The 13,624-nt window shown below is 54.2% G+C and overlaps 1 protein-coding gene across 1 annotated transcript; it reads left to right on the top strand.

The window, feature by feature from the left end:
• The first annotated feature begins 590 nt into the window (after positions 1-590).
• On the top strand, positions 591-12,558 carry LOC138839196 (basic salivary proline-rich protein 1-like). The gene is made up of 4 exons (XM_070038827.1): positions 591-939; positions 4,708-4,774; positions 10,523-10,613; positions 11,452-12,558. The coding sequence occupies exons 1-4, from the start codon at positions 591-593 to the stop codon at positions 12,556-12,558; spliced, it is 1,614 nt and encodes a 537-aa protein (XP_069894928.1).
• The last annotated feature ends 1,066 nt before the right edge of the window (positions 12,559-13,624 follow it).

The raw sequence follows: 13,624 nt of genomic DNA, 5'->3' as shown, positions 1-13,624 counted from the left end.
GGCCCCACAACCAGACCCCCCCCCAAAAAAGAAATATTTCTCTTTCATGTATGCAATGTATAAATGGTTTTTAAGCTGAAAGCGCCACTGCCTGCCAGCTGCTGGGTGTGAGGGTTGGGCGTGCAGCTCTCACGGGGCGTGTGTGTGGACCCCACCCCTCGCCTTGCTGGCTGGGGCCTTCTGACAGAGCCGGGGCTCAGGGTGCAGCATGGGAGGAGCCGCCCCACCGGAGGCCGGCGGCTGTGGCCCAGCTGCTGCCCGCCTGCCACGTGGCCCGGCCTGCCCTACCACACCCTTCAGCCCTGGTGCTCTGCCTCCCCAGGGCCCAGGACAAGGGAGACAGGAGGAAACGTCTGGAAATGTAATCTCTCTGTGAAGTTGCTTCTCTTGATGATGGATGGAAAGTGAGTTACACACAGCTCTCGTCCGCAGGGGGCCTGAGGCTGAGGCCGCTGGCTGGGGTGGCTGAGGTCAGGCACTGCGTGCTCCCCCTGCCAGACAGGTGGCGTGGGTGACCGGACGCTGTGTTCAGAGACCTGGGGCGGGGACACCGGCCTGTGGATGTGCGGAGCCCCGCCCCCACGGGGACCATGGAGCCCCCGTCCTTCCCACACCCTTGGCTCCTGGACGTCGGGGGGCAGTGTTCCCACTCAGCACGGGCCGGCCTGCCTTCCTCCACTGTGCAGCGGGGGCCCTGTCACCCAGCCTGGCTACAGCCCCAGGACCGGAGCCCTGTCTCCCCCCCACCCTCCCTCATCACCGAGCCCCCCGGCTGGCCAGACCCCCTGGCCCCCGGCCAGGCGAGGACAGCTACACTGTGGCGCTGTGGCCCGGCCAATTCCACAGGTGACCTGGCCCCGCAGCCGCTCCTCCAGCTTAGCCCTCCTGCCCCCATCCAAGCATTCCAGCGGGAATCCGCACCAAGCTTCCAAGCGGCCTGTGAGGGACGGCGCTGTGAGGGACGGCGACACTGTTGTAGCACTGAGTGGAAATACTAAAATCAAAGTCAACGTGTGAGGGGACTTAGACTGAAATTTGATTTGTGGAGCCAAGTTCAGTCACTGTGGTTCAAAGAACCAGGGAGCATGCACTGAGTGTGTGTGTGTGTGTGTGTGTGTGTGTGTGTGTGTGTGTGTGTGTGTGTGTGTGTGCACATCTAACTATAGCTGAGCCCCTACAGATGAGCAAGCTTCCACCCCATCTGTGAGGGGGCATGAGTACTGCATCCATGTACTTGAGTGTTTTTGTGCCGGTCTGAGGTGTGAGGTCGTGTGTGTGTGTGTGTGTGTGTGTGTGTGTGTGTGTGTGTCCCATCTCTTCCTGTGCTGTGGCTTTCCTCTCCTGGGACATTCTTGGTGGCCAGTTACAGGAATGGCAGTGTGTCTTCAAAGCAGGCTTTTCTAAACAAGTGAGGCACGCGCAGCAGGTGCGGGCCGGCAGGCTGGCACGGCCCCGGAGCTGCCGGCACTCTCCCTCCATCTGAGAGGACATCACGACGGGTCTGGCCGACCCTGGTGCTCCGGCACAGTCCGCCAACATCCGCGCCGCGCCTGGGCGGGGGCCGGGGACAGGACGGAGCTGCTGGCGGTGCCGACGGCCACCGCGTACGGCCCCCCGGCTCCCGGGGAGCTTTTCTCTGAAAAAATGTGGGCAATTATCAAAAATAATTCTCTGGGGCTGTTTGCAGTTCTGCTCTACCGTGGCAGCCATCCACAAGTGCTGGCTCACAGAAAGGCCGTGGGTGGGGTGTGAACGGGCAAAGCGCCACCACGCAGAGTACGCACCCCATCCCCTGCCAACCCCCTCCCAGCCCAGCATCTCGCAGAGCCCGCGGTGCCCCGCAGCTCGCCAGGACCTGGTCCAGCCGCAGGGCCCAGGTGACGCGAGCCTGCTCACGGGCTGCCCGGAGAGTATTCTCACTTCTCCAGGAGTAAAATCACGGTGACGCACACGCCATGGCTCCTGCTGGGACCTGGAGCGCCCGTGCAAGTCACCAGCGCGGGGAAAGCGAGCGGCAAAGGCGAGCCACGCAGGAAACATCTCTGCCCTGGTCGTTTTGTTCACACACTCACCTGCACACTTACTATGTTTGCACGCTGCTTGCCGTTGGACCCAGGACGCACGTACTCTCACACAGTGCTTTTGCTCAGTGTGCCGGGAACACCTGGCAGTGTGCCTTAGGAGCAACCAGCTGGCTCCCCAGAGGCCGGGGTGAGGGTGGCGAGCAGACATGTGCAGGGAGGCGGCGTGGAGAGCAGAGGTAGGGCTGGGCATAGACATGGGAGCAGCTGGACAGAGGCCAAGGCAGAGGGAGTCTCTGAGGGCGCTGCCGTGGGGAATGGTATGGGGACAGCATGGCTTCTGATTGTGAGAGGAAACAGCATCCTCACACGCAGCCTGTGCAGAGGAGGCCTCTTGGAGGAGGCTGGCCTCCCCCGCCAGGGTCTCCATCAGACCGGGTGGCACCTGCCCCAGAGGCTGCAGGCAACGCAGAGCACTCGTGTGCACGCATGCGCAGGGTGTATATAGAGTGCGTAGAAGGTTGTGTGTGTGCACAGGAGACTGTGTGTGTGTGTGTGAATGTGAAGTGCGCATGCATGTGGTGTACTTATATACCTCGTTCAAGTGTGAATGAGCAGGGTGGGTATGTGTAACTGTGTATGTAGCTGTGAGTGTGTGCCATGTGCGTGGGCATGTATGGATGTGCTGTAGGTATATGCGGTGTCTGATTGTGATGTGCACGTGTTCCGTGTGCACGCATGGCACAGCCTGTGTTTTGTAGTGCTTTGCGTGTGTGTGCACATGCTGTGCCCATGTTTGCAGGGGAGGCTGCCCTACAAGCACAGACGCTCAGTATCTGTGGACCCTGACGGCCGGTCACCGGCCCACCCAACGTGAAGCACTTCTGAGTCTTCTCCGTTTTTAAAGGCTATTTTCCTTTCATAACATTTATAGAAAAAATAGAAACAAAGGTAGGATATAACTCCCTCGAGATGACGGCTGACGACGTTGTGGTACGGCCTCGCTACCCTCACCACGATGAGCTCTAGTCACAAAATGCTTCTCACCCACCCCGCTGTGACCAGCAGCAGCAGCACATTTCCCTGCAGCTGTAGCTCAGTTCTGCCACTCGGCCAAAACGCAGTCCTGGGGCTGGTAACACGGGACAAAAGGGCCATTCCGACCCCACCCTGCTGTCAATGCGTTGTGCGGTCATTCATTAGTGGAGCCATTGTTCATACACAGCACCTCAATTCATTACGTCTTCAAAGGAGACTCCAAAACTCCCAGTGGGGTTTAGATTGAAACTGTACTAAGCCTGTAGGTTCCCTTCAGCTGAATCCATGCTTTTCTGATATAAAAATCTCCATCTAGAATGTAGTATGCCCGCCCGGCTTCTCAGCGAGGCTCGGCCTGTACCCTGCCAGTCCTCTCCTGGGGGTGGGTGTGCGGGGTGTGCACAGGCTGTGGGCACTGGACCCCCCATGATCGCTAGCAGTGGGGAACCATCCTTTTGATGTTTGTGTCTTACCTGCTTAGCCAAATTTTACTCTTCTCTAAGTCAAGTTCTCCCACTTGGGGTGGAAAATTGTAAGCTCTGTCTTTCCTGAACCTGCAGTGTCATTTCTTCCCTTGATTTCTTACATTGGATTGGATTTCAGAGATAATTTAATAGCAGATTTCAAGCTGATTAGCCAAGCATTTTGTCACTTCAAAAAAGTACTGAGATATCCCCCAACTGAAATTCAAAACAGGGAAGTTAAAAATATTCATTCATGGACAGAAATAGCCATTCTGACACGCTGCCGTGAACGTAAAACTTCTTATGTTAACGTGACCACATTTTTCTAGACTACTAATAAGCTGCTGGCATGTGCTACGCTTCCCTCGCTCTGCAAGTCTCTGTAAGGCCAGGCTTGGAAGGAAGCAGACAGACCCCCGCATTGATTTCAGGACTAGGAGACGCAGGAGACCCCTGCCTGGTCCGCTAGAAAAGGCGAGACTTGCTGCAGAGTTCTCTAGGAACCACCCAGGCCCCCAGCCCCTCGGAGGGCCTCAGGACACCAAAACTGATGCCAAAACAAGGGCAGTCAGTGTCTCACAGGGTCTTCTAGGGCTGATTTTAGTGACATAACTACTGGTTTCCCTCTGGTAGCTGATCCATGGCCCCTGTGAACACACCTTGCTTCAGACAACTGCTGAGAGTTACACACTCTCCTGCCACACAAAAGATGGCCCGTGGTATCCTCAATAATGAATTAATGATCTTTCTCTTTCTAGCTACCGAGCGTCATTTGCAGGAAGAAATGTGAAATTTTTAAGTATCACTCTATTACAATGAGGATATTTGATTAAGACTTAACATTTATGTATCTCCAAAACTTAAGCATTACTAGTGTGCTTGTGTTCGTAAGTTAAATTGATTTGATGTTTTACTGTGTATGATTGTTCCAGTTTCTGCCTCGAGGATTTAGTTTTGTACAGTGCACCGAGGAGGGTGTACTCTGGAAAAGCCTGTATTATGTCATTAAAAGTATACCAGGGCTGAGATTCAGAAGGGTTTTCTACATGATTCAGCGGCGAAGAGTAAAAGCTCCGGAGTCCTTATGCCTCCATTCAAATCCAACCCCAGCACCACACCCTGGCTTTCTGGTCTTGAACTGGTGCCTGCACTTACAGCCCCACTGTGCCCCCCACCCCCCTCAGGGGTGGTGAGGCTGGCCAAGACCTGCGTGCCGGGCAGGGGGAAGCCTTCACCAGCCACGCATGGAACGTGAGTGCCGCAGTAGGGTATGAACTAGACTTGTGAACTTAAGTTGCTCTCAAGTTAGGATAACCCATCTTTCCCATGTGCCTGGCCGGCCCTGCACGAGCCCCTGCTCCTGCAATGTCTGACAATACTGGGCTCTTTGCCCAGTTTGATTGTCTTTCTTTCTTAGGGAAAAAAGTATTTTTTCCCATTTTATAATAATAGTAAAAACCTTACGTATTTGATTGAAGATTTTTGTTTTTATAATTTTTAATTTGTATCTATGCTTCTTACTGATAATTTTTACAAATATAATTTTTTCTAATAAGAGTTGTCAGTGTTTTTCTAAGTGCAATGAACCATACTTTATATTTATTTATGAATTGTTGTCTGTGTTTTCATCAGTTTCCAATCACTAATTTCTGCTAACATTACTTCCTCTATTTTCTGTTTTGTTTATTAGGCTTGTCTTTTTTCTGGTGTCTTTGTTACATGATGAGTTTATTTTTACCTTTTTCTATTTGAAATTAAACAATTCTGCACCCTGATATTATCTCTCAAGAAGGATCAAATTAAGATTTTATTTTCCTTTGGTCTAGCATTATGCAGAGAAGAGGGAGATACAGCTCCACCTCATTTCTATGAAAACCAGAAGTAAAACCGCAGATGCAGGCTAACAGGAAGGCAGTCAAGCCAGCATTAGTAAAAGAACAGGCAGATGGTGCTAGAGAAAATTTCACAACACTTAACTTTAGCTCTGCAAAAGAAACAAGGAGCCGGGCACCGGTGGCTCACACCTGTGATCCTAGCTACTCAGGAGGCTGAGATCTGATGATCATGGTTCAAAGCCAACCCATGCAGGAAGAGATAGTATACATAAAGCACTTAGAGCTGGGCACGGTGGCTCACACCTGTGATCTTAGCTACTCAGGAGGCTGAGATCTGACTCAGAACCAGCCCAGGCAGGACAGTCCTCATAAGACTCTTATCTTAATTAATTAAACACTAGAAAATCATAAGTGGTGCTACGGTTCAATGTGGTAGAGCGATAGTGTTGAGCAAAAGAGATCGGGGACAGCACCCAGGCCCTGAGTTCAAGCCCCAGAACTGACAAAAATATTTTTAAAAAGAAAAAAGAAAAGAAATGAAGAATATTTGGCACTTGCTTGGGTGGAGTCAGGAGTCGGCAGTGCTGTGCTTTATCCTTGACCCATTCCAGCCCAGCTTCTTGGTTTTGTTTTATTTCAGTAAGATCCACTCATATACCACACTACCAACTAAACAACTGCCTGAAGTCAGCGGAAGGCCTGCAAAGCTGTCCCCCTGGCCCCCAGCAACACTGTCCCCTGGGCCAAACAGCAAGCCGGGGAAGGAGCCAGCTCCAACCACCACCCCAGGAGTGCAGGGGAATACAACTGCTCAGGAGCAGATTCCGCAAGGCAGCCTGCAAGAATCCACCACGTCTCCAGCAAAGGGGTCCAGTGCAAAGAGTACATACAAGAGAAAGAGAGCTTAGGGCTGGCTACAGCCCTGGCCTAGCCTAGTAGTGTCTGCACACACCAGTGACAAGAGTATTTGCACATCACACTGCAAATGAAACAGAACTGTGTCCTACCCCCTCAAAATGCCTAGGACAACTCTACTCCTGCCCAGTTGTGCTGTTTACCTCCAGCCCAACCCGTCACTCCACTGCCTCTTCCTTCTCTACCCAATCTTCCTCCTTATTTCTACCTTCTCTCTCCCTCTCTTATGTTTACAACCTAAATTTTAAATCATACACAAGTATTTTTTCTTAACCCCTAGTGTAGAATGTAAGATATACTAGTCCCTTTCACATAGAACGCTATTGGAGATGTAAATGAAATCACAAGTTATCTGTTATTTCATGTAAATGCCTGGTTTGGTTGATTTTTGGTTTCTGGCTTAGTTTTTTCAGTTACAGGACTTGAACTGAGGCCCTGCATGCTGTCCCTGAGCTCTTTCACTCGAAGCGAGTGCTCTACCACTTGAGTCACAGCACCACTTCCAGTTTTCTGGTGGTTAATTGGAGATAGTCTCACAGACTTTCCTGCACAGGCTGGCTTTGAACCGTGATCCTCAGATCTCAGCCTCCTGAGTAGCTGGGATGACAAGCGTGACTCACGGTGCCTGGCTCCTGGTTTGGTTTTGTATTGATGAACTTATCCCTGCTGAGTGATGCCCCCAGGTGAGTTGGCAGAGGATACAGAGCACCAGGCCTGCCTCTCCTGGTCCTGACAGGACAGAGTGCATGAGGACATCCCCAGCAAACAACTTGATTTCAGGTGGAAAATCTCAACACAGAACCAAAAGCAATGTGAAAAAAGGACCATGGCAACACCAAAGGTCTGTGCCAACCTAAAGAGCCAACATTTGAATGAAATCCTAAAAGTTGAATTCAAAAGAATGATGATGAGAATAATTAACTAAAGTAAATGGAATATCCAAAAGCATGGTTCTGTGGCAAAGCACCCACCCAAGAACCACCAAAAAGTAAACTCAAGAGGACGCGTTAGCCAGGCAATGGAAGCTTACACACGTATTTTTAGCTACTCAGCTGAAAATTGGAGGTTTATGATTTAAAGCTAGAACAGGCAGAAAATTCTGTAAGATGCTATTTCCAATAAATCAGTGAAAGATACCAAACTGGAAACACGGCTCACACCAGCCATGGGCACAAATGCTGAACCAGAGGCAGAGAACCTGAGTTTAAGCTCCAAAAGTGGCGTGCGCGCGCGCACACACACACACACACACACACACACAGAGGAGATACACACACACATCATATAAATGACAAGTAAATGGCTAAACAAATTCAGAAAATACAGTTAAGCAGGTAAATGATATAAACAAAGCAATGCAAACTATCAAAGGACCACTCAATAAAGACACAGATATTCTAAAAAATAACATTGACAGGGCTGGGAAGGTGGCTCAGTGGTAGAGCGCTTGCCTTGCATGCCTGAGGCCCTGGGTTCGATTCCTTAGCACCACATAAGCAAAAAGAAAAAAGCCGGAAGTGATACTGTGGCTCAAGTGGTAGAGCGCTAGCCTTGAGCTGAAGAGCTGAGGGACAGCGCCCAGGCCCAGAGTTCAGGCCCACGACCGGACCCAAAAAATAAATAAATAAATAACATTGACATTCTGGAAGCAAAAATTTGAAAAGCCAAATGGAAACTCAGCTGAATCTCTTTTCAATAGATTAGAGCAAAGGGAACACAGATAAAGCAGATCTAAAAGAAAAATCTGATGAAAATAAAGAAGCCAATGAATTACAAGACAGGGGAAGACACTTTTAAAAGACCAAACCTGTGAATCATGGGGATAGAAGCAGAAGAGATGCTAGCTAAAGGCATAAGAAAAGCATTCTGTAAAGTGCAAAAAGCCCCCAAAACCTTGCAAAAGAGGTCATGCAGGTGTAGCAGGCCTTTAGAACTGACAACAGACATGCCCAGAATGCATCCTCCCCACATCACAGGATAGCTCAAACACGAAGGAGAGAGGAGGCAAGAATGGAGAAAGCTGTAAGAGAGAAGCTTCAAGTAATCTACAGCAACCAATCCGAATAGCTGCAGATTGTCCAACAGACTACAGCAACCAATCCGAATAGCTGCAGATTGTCCAACAGACTAAAGCAACCAATCCGAATAGCTGCAGGTTGTCCAACAGACTAAAGCAACCAATCCGAATAGCTGCAGGTTGTCCAACAGACTACAGCAACCAATCCGAATAGCTGCAGGTTGTCCAACAGACTACAGCAACCAATCCAAATAGCTGCAGATTGTCCAACAGAAGCTTCAAGTAATCTACAGCAACCAATCCAAATAGCTGCAGATTGTCCAACAGAAACGTTAAAGGCAGGAAGGCATGGAACACTCTATTTTTAGGCTCTGAAAGAAAATAGCTGCCATCCTAGATTACTCTAACCAACAAAGCTATCATTTATAACTGAAGAAGAAATAAAAGCTTCCCTGATCATGAACAGACATCAGCTCATGACCATGAAATGAGGCACTCAGAGAAGCTCCATGCTCAGAAAGGAAGGTGAGCGTGACGGCGGGAACATGGGGACAAATCGCACTAGATGAGCAGACGAGCAAGTGGGACCTAGAGAAGAATCAAACAGGACCAACTCAACAGCTTCTACAATCACCATGTCGCTTTCCAAAGCCACAATGCATGTCAACAGTCTCACATCAATCAAAAATGCAGGTGAGCACACTAAATTAAAAGGTAAATTTTGTTGCCCACAAGAAATACACCTCACTGACTAAAACAAAGACAAGCTTAAAGTGAAAGGATTAAAAATCATTTTTCGCCAGGTGCCAGTGGCTCACGTCTGTAATCCTAGTTCCTCAGAAGGCTGAGATCTGAGGATCGCAGTTTGAAGCCAGACCAAGCAGGAAAGTCTGTGAGACTCTTATCTCAATTACCTGCCAAAAAAGCCAGAAGTGGAATTGTGACTCAAGTTGTAGAGTGCTTGCCATTAGCACAAAAGCTCAGGGACAGTGCCCAGGCCCTGAGTTCAAGCCCCAGGACTAGCACAGTGGCATACGTACACATACATGTATACACCACACACACACACACACACACACACACACACACACACACATACAGATTTTCCAAGCAAATGCAAGCTAACACATTGTTTCTTCTGTAACTGATTCCTACAGCCCAATGTCAGAATCCAAGAGTCCCCAGAGAGTCAGAAGCAGAGGTTCAAGGTCCACTTCTGCTGGCAGTAGAAGTAGTGCTAGGTTGAACCCAGGACCTTGTGCATGTCCTGTCGGGTTTAACTCTCCATGATGGCAGATGGAGTCAGCTCCATCATGACAGTCTCTATCATCTGTCTCCACGGGCAGATGAAGCCACGAGGCACCGAGGCCCTGTCCTCAGCCACTGAGGGAGAGGAGGGGCTTCCCTGGCACGAGCTGGGCAGCCGAACCCAGTCCAGGCCTGGCAGCTGCACAGACAAGAGTCCTTCCCCCGCTAGCTCTAACCCCAGGGCTGTCCTCCCCCTCACTCTAACCCTAGGGCTCTCCTCCCCCACCCCTGTCCAGCGGCCGTCCTCCCCTCCCTCTCCCCTCTGTCCAGCAGCCATCCTCCCCTCCCCTCCCCCCTCTGTCCAGCAGCCGTCCTCCCCTCCCCCCTCTGTCCAGCAGCCTTCCTCCCCTCCCTCTCCCCTCTGTCCAGCAGCCTTCCTCCCCTCCCCTCCCCCCTCTGTCCAGCAGCCGTCCTCCCCTCCCCTCCCCCCTCTGTCCAGCAGCCTTCCTCCCCTCCCCTCCCCCCTCTGTCCAGCAGCCATCCTCCCCTCCCCCTCCCCTACCTCTGTCCAGCGGCCGTCCTCCCCTCCCTCTCCCCTCTGTCCAGCAGCCATCCTCCCCTCCCCTCCCCTCTGTCCAGCAGCCATCCTCCCCTCCCCTCCCTCTCCCCCTCTGTCCAGCAGCCTTCCTTCCCTCCCTCCCCCCTCTGTCCAGCAGCCGTCCTCCCCTCCCCTCCCTCTCCCCTCTGTCCAGCAGCCATCCTCCCCTCCCCTCCCCTACCTCTGTCCAGCAGCCATCCTCCCCTCCCCTCCCCTCTGGGATGCATCTGTACAAATCCTGGCAGTGAAAAAATACCTGAGCCCCTTCTTGGTGGAGTCCCGACCGCCCCGTCACACAGAGGAAGCCCCCGCTGCCTGGGAGTTGTCCGCAGAACTTGCTGAGACGCGGAACGGCGACCTCCAAACGCCCTTCCTTGTGACTGGAGGAAGCCCAGGGCGGCCAGCGGGCAAATCCCCGGCGTGCCCGTGTGCCCCACACTCGGCTGCCGGCTCACCGAGTCCAGCTGTGCTGTGCTTGTGAGTGGGTTCTCTGTGCCGGGGTCTCGCTAGCCCCCAGGAGCTCCCCGCCCCACTGGGGCTGCACACAGGGGGAGCCGGGCGTGAGCGGCTTTTCCTGGACTTTTCCTGTGTGAGCAGAGCCTCACAAACAAGTTCAGCCAAGGGGAGGGAACATTAAAAATGTGAGGAATTAAAGCTGGAAACCAATGACTGTAATCCGTTACTCAGGGGACTGAGACCTGAGAACTGAGGTTCAAAGCCAGCCTGGGCAGAACATCCATAAGACTCTTGTCTCTAACCAGCAAAAATCCAGAAGAGGGTCTGAGGCTCAACTGGTAGAGCATCAGCCTTGAGTGAAAAAGTCACACAAGAGTGTGAACCCCTGAGTTCAAACCCCAGGACAGGCACAAAAAGAACAAAGAAAGGAATTAACACGGGACTTCAGCCCCGTGCCAGCCAGGATGACCAGAGACGTTCGGAAAGAAGTCCTTGTTCAGTGGATGGGAGACAGACGGACGGGGCGGGGCCCTCTGAGACGTGCTGGGCGAGACTCTGAGACTGCGAGAGCCACTGGAGCTGGAAACTGGACGGTCACTGGCCCAGAGGTGCAGTGCGCCGCAGGGCCTGTGATAAGCAGGAGCAGGAAGCACTGTGGGGGCCCCGGGCTGCTGGCTGAGCCCCGGCCACCGACAGTGGCTGACAACCCCCCAGAACAGTGATCCGGGAGGAAGGGGCATCCGTGGGACAGTGCAGAGCCCTCGGGCCTGCAGGGCAAAGAGGAAGCCGACTCATCGCCACAGAAAACACGGGGTAAGATTAAAGGTGGCTGCTGCCAAGCCTCCTGGGGTTTCCTCAGCGCAAGGCTCAAGTGAAAGCCAGGGCCGTCAAGACAGAAACCAAGAAAGACCGCCAGGGCTGTGCAGCCCGCCTACCCAGAGCCCCCAGGAGCCCACCCACAGCCCCAGGAGCCCACCCACAGCCCCCAGGAGCCCACCCACAGCCCCAGGAGCCCACACAGCCAGGCTGTCCCGGGAGAGAAACCGAGAAAGACCGCCAGGGTTGCGCGGCCCGCCTACCCAGAGCCTCAGGAGCCCACCCAGAGCCCCCAGGAGCCCATCCAGAGCCCCAGGCGCCCACCCAGAGCCTCAGGAGCCCACCCAGAGCCCACCCAGAGCCCCCAGGAGCCCACCCAGAGCCCCAGGCGTCCACCCAGAGCCTCAGGAGCCCACCCAGAGCCCCCAGGAGCCCACCCACAGCCCCCAGGAGCCCACCCAGAGCCTCAGGAGCCCACCCAGAGCCCCAGGAGCCCACCCAGAGCCCCCAGGAGCCCACCCAGAGCCCCAGGAGCCCACCCAGAGCCCCAGGAGCCCACCCAGAGCCCCAGGAGCCCACCCACAGCCCCCAGGAGCCCACCCAGAGCCTCAGGAGCCCACCCAGAGCCTCAGGAGCCCACCCAGAGCCCCAGGAGCCCACCCAGAGCCTCAGGAGTCCACCCAGAGCCTCAGGAGCCCACCCACAGCCCCCAGGAGCCCACCCAGAGCCTCAGGAGCCCACCCAGAGCCCCAGGAGCCCACCCACAGCCCCCAGGAGCCCACCCACAGCCCCCAGGAGCCCACCCAGAGCCTCAGGAGCCCACCCAGAGCCTCAGGAGTCCACCCAGAGCCTCAGGAGCCCACCCAGAGCCCCAGGAGCCCACCCACAGCCCCCAGGAGCCCACCCACAGCCCCCAGGAGCCCACCCAGAGCCCCAGGAGCCCACCCAGAGCCTCAGGAGCCCACCCAGAGCCCCAGGAGCCCACCCAGAGCCTCAGGAGCCCACCCAGAGCCCCAGGAGCCCACACGCTCCAAGCACCCACACAGCCAGGCTGTCCCGGGAGGACGCCCGGCCCGGAGCTGCCGGCATGAACATGGAGAGGAATTGTGTGCTGCCGGACACGCCCTGCCCCCAGCCCGACCTCCAATGAGCCTCCTTCCCATGTGTGAGGCCCAGCCCTGCCCTCAGACCCCACACACCTGCACAGCCCGGAGACCCACCCACACCGAAAGGATGCCAGCCCCCCCCCAGCGTCACCTTCCAAAACCAGCCTGACCACACCCCGACCTCCCGCCAGGAGTCACATCCAGGGAAGTCCCAGGCAAGGCCATCGGACCCTGTGCACGTCAGCGGGCCCAGCCCTTTCCTCACACCCCCCACCCTTTCCTCACACCCCCCCACCCTTTCCTCACCCCCCCTCCCTGCCCTTTCCTCAACCCCTCCCCAGTCCTTTACCTCAAGGAGCTACAGGCACAATGGCCACACCCCAGGTTTCAACAAGGTCCCAAGCGACAGAAAGCGGCAGAGAAGGGAGTCGGTTTTCCTGTCAATCCTGGCATGGCCGTCTCAGGAGAACATTCAGTTAGCGGAACTTGCCGCTGGGACAATCGGAGATTCAGTGAGCACTTATCGTGGGCCATCCTGGTGCAGGAGATGGGACAGGAGGATAATGGGGGCGGGGGGGGGGCGGTAGCCTGCAGGGACACTGGCACTGGGCCCATGTACACAAGCAGGAACCCCAAACAATGCCTCCCACGGTGCCCGTGGCGGGGGGGAGCAAGCCAGGGCACCGTGTTCGTGCCAGAGACTGGCAGGAGCTTCACTGACACACAGCAGTTGCCTGTGAGCCGTGGGGTGGCGGGCAGCTCGGCCCCCACCATCGTCCCTGCTGCTTGGCGTCTGAAGCCTCCCGAGTCTCAACACTGGCTGTTTTGAAATAGCTCATTAGTTGTCAACCGCAGAATCTCACTGACGTATATCTCACTTAAGATAGATGGTGTTGTCCCCAAGGAGTAACCTGGCCAGCTGTCAGAGAAACAGGCTGGATGCTGGACAGGCGGCCATGCCTGGTTAATAAGTGACCTCAGGGTACTTGATCCCCACAGACGCACAACGTCCCATGCTGTGCCGGGAAGCAGTGTCGGTGCACAGGGCTGCGCATCCACGAATGCAGGGCCTCAAGACACAATTGAGGGGAATAAAGACAGAAAAAAGCC

Source organism: Dipodomys merriami, unplaced genomic scaffold (assembly GCF_024711535.1).
Source record: "Dipodomys merriami isolate MVZ:Mamm:240054 unplaced genomic scaffold, mDipMer1.0.p SCAF_297, whole genome shotgun sequence".
Taxonomy (NCBI): Eukaryota; Metazoa; Chordata; class Mammalia; order Rodentia; family Heteromyidae; genus Dipodomys; species Dipodomys merriami.
The sequence above is the reverse complement of the archived record's forward strand: the minus strand, read 5'-3'. Positions and strand labels throughout refer to the sequence as shown.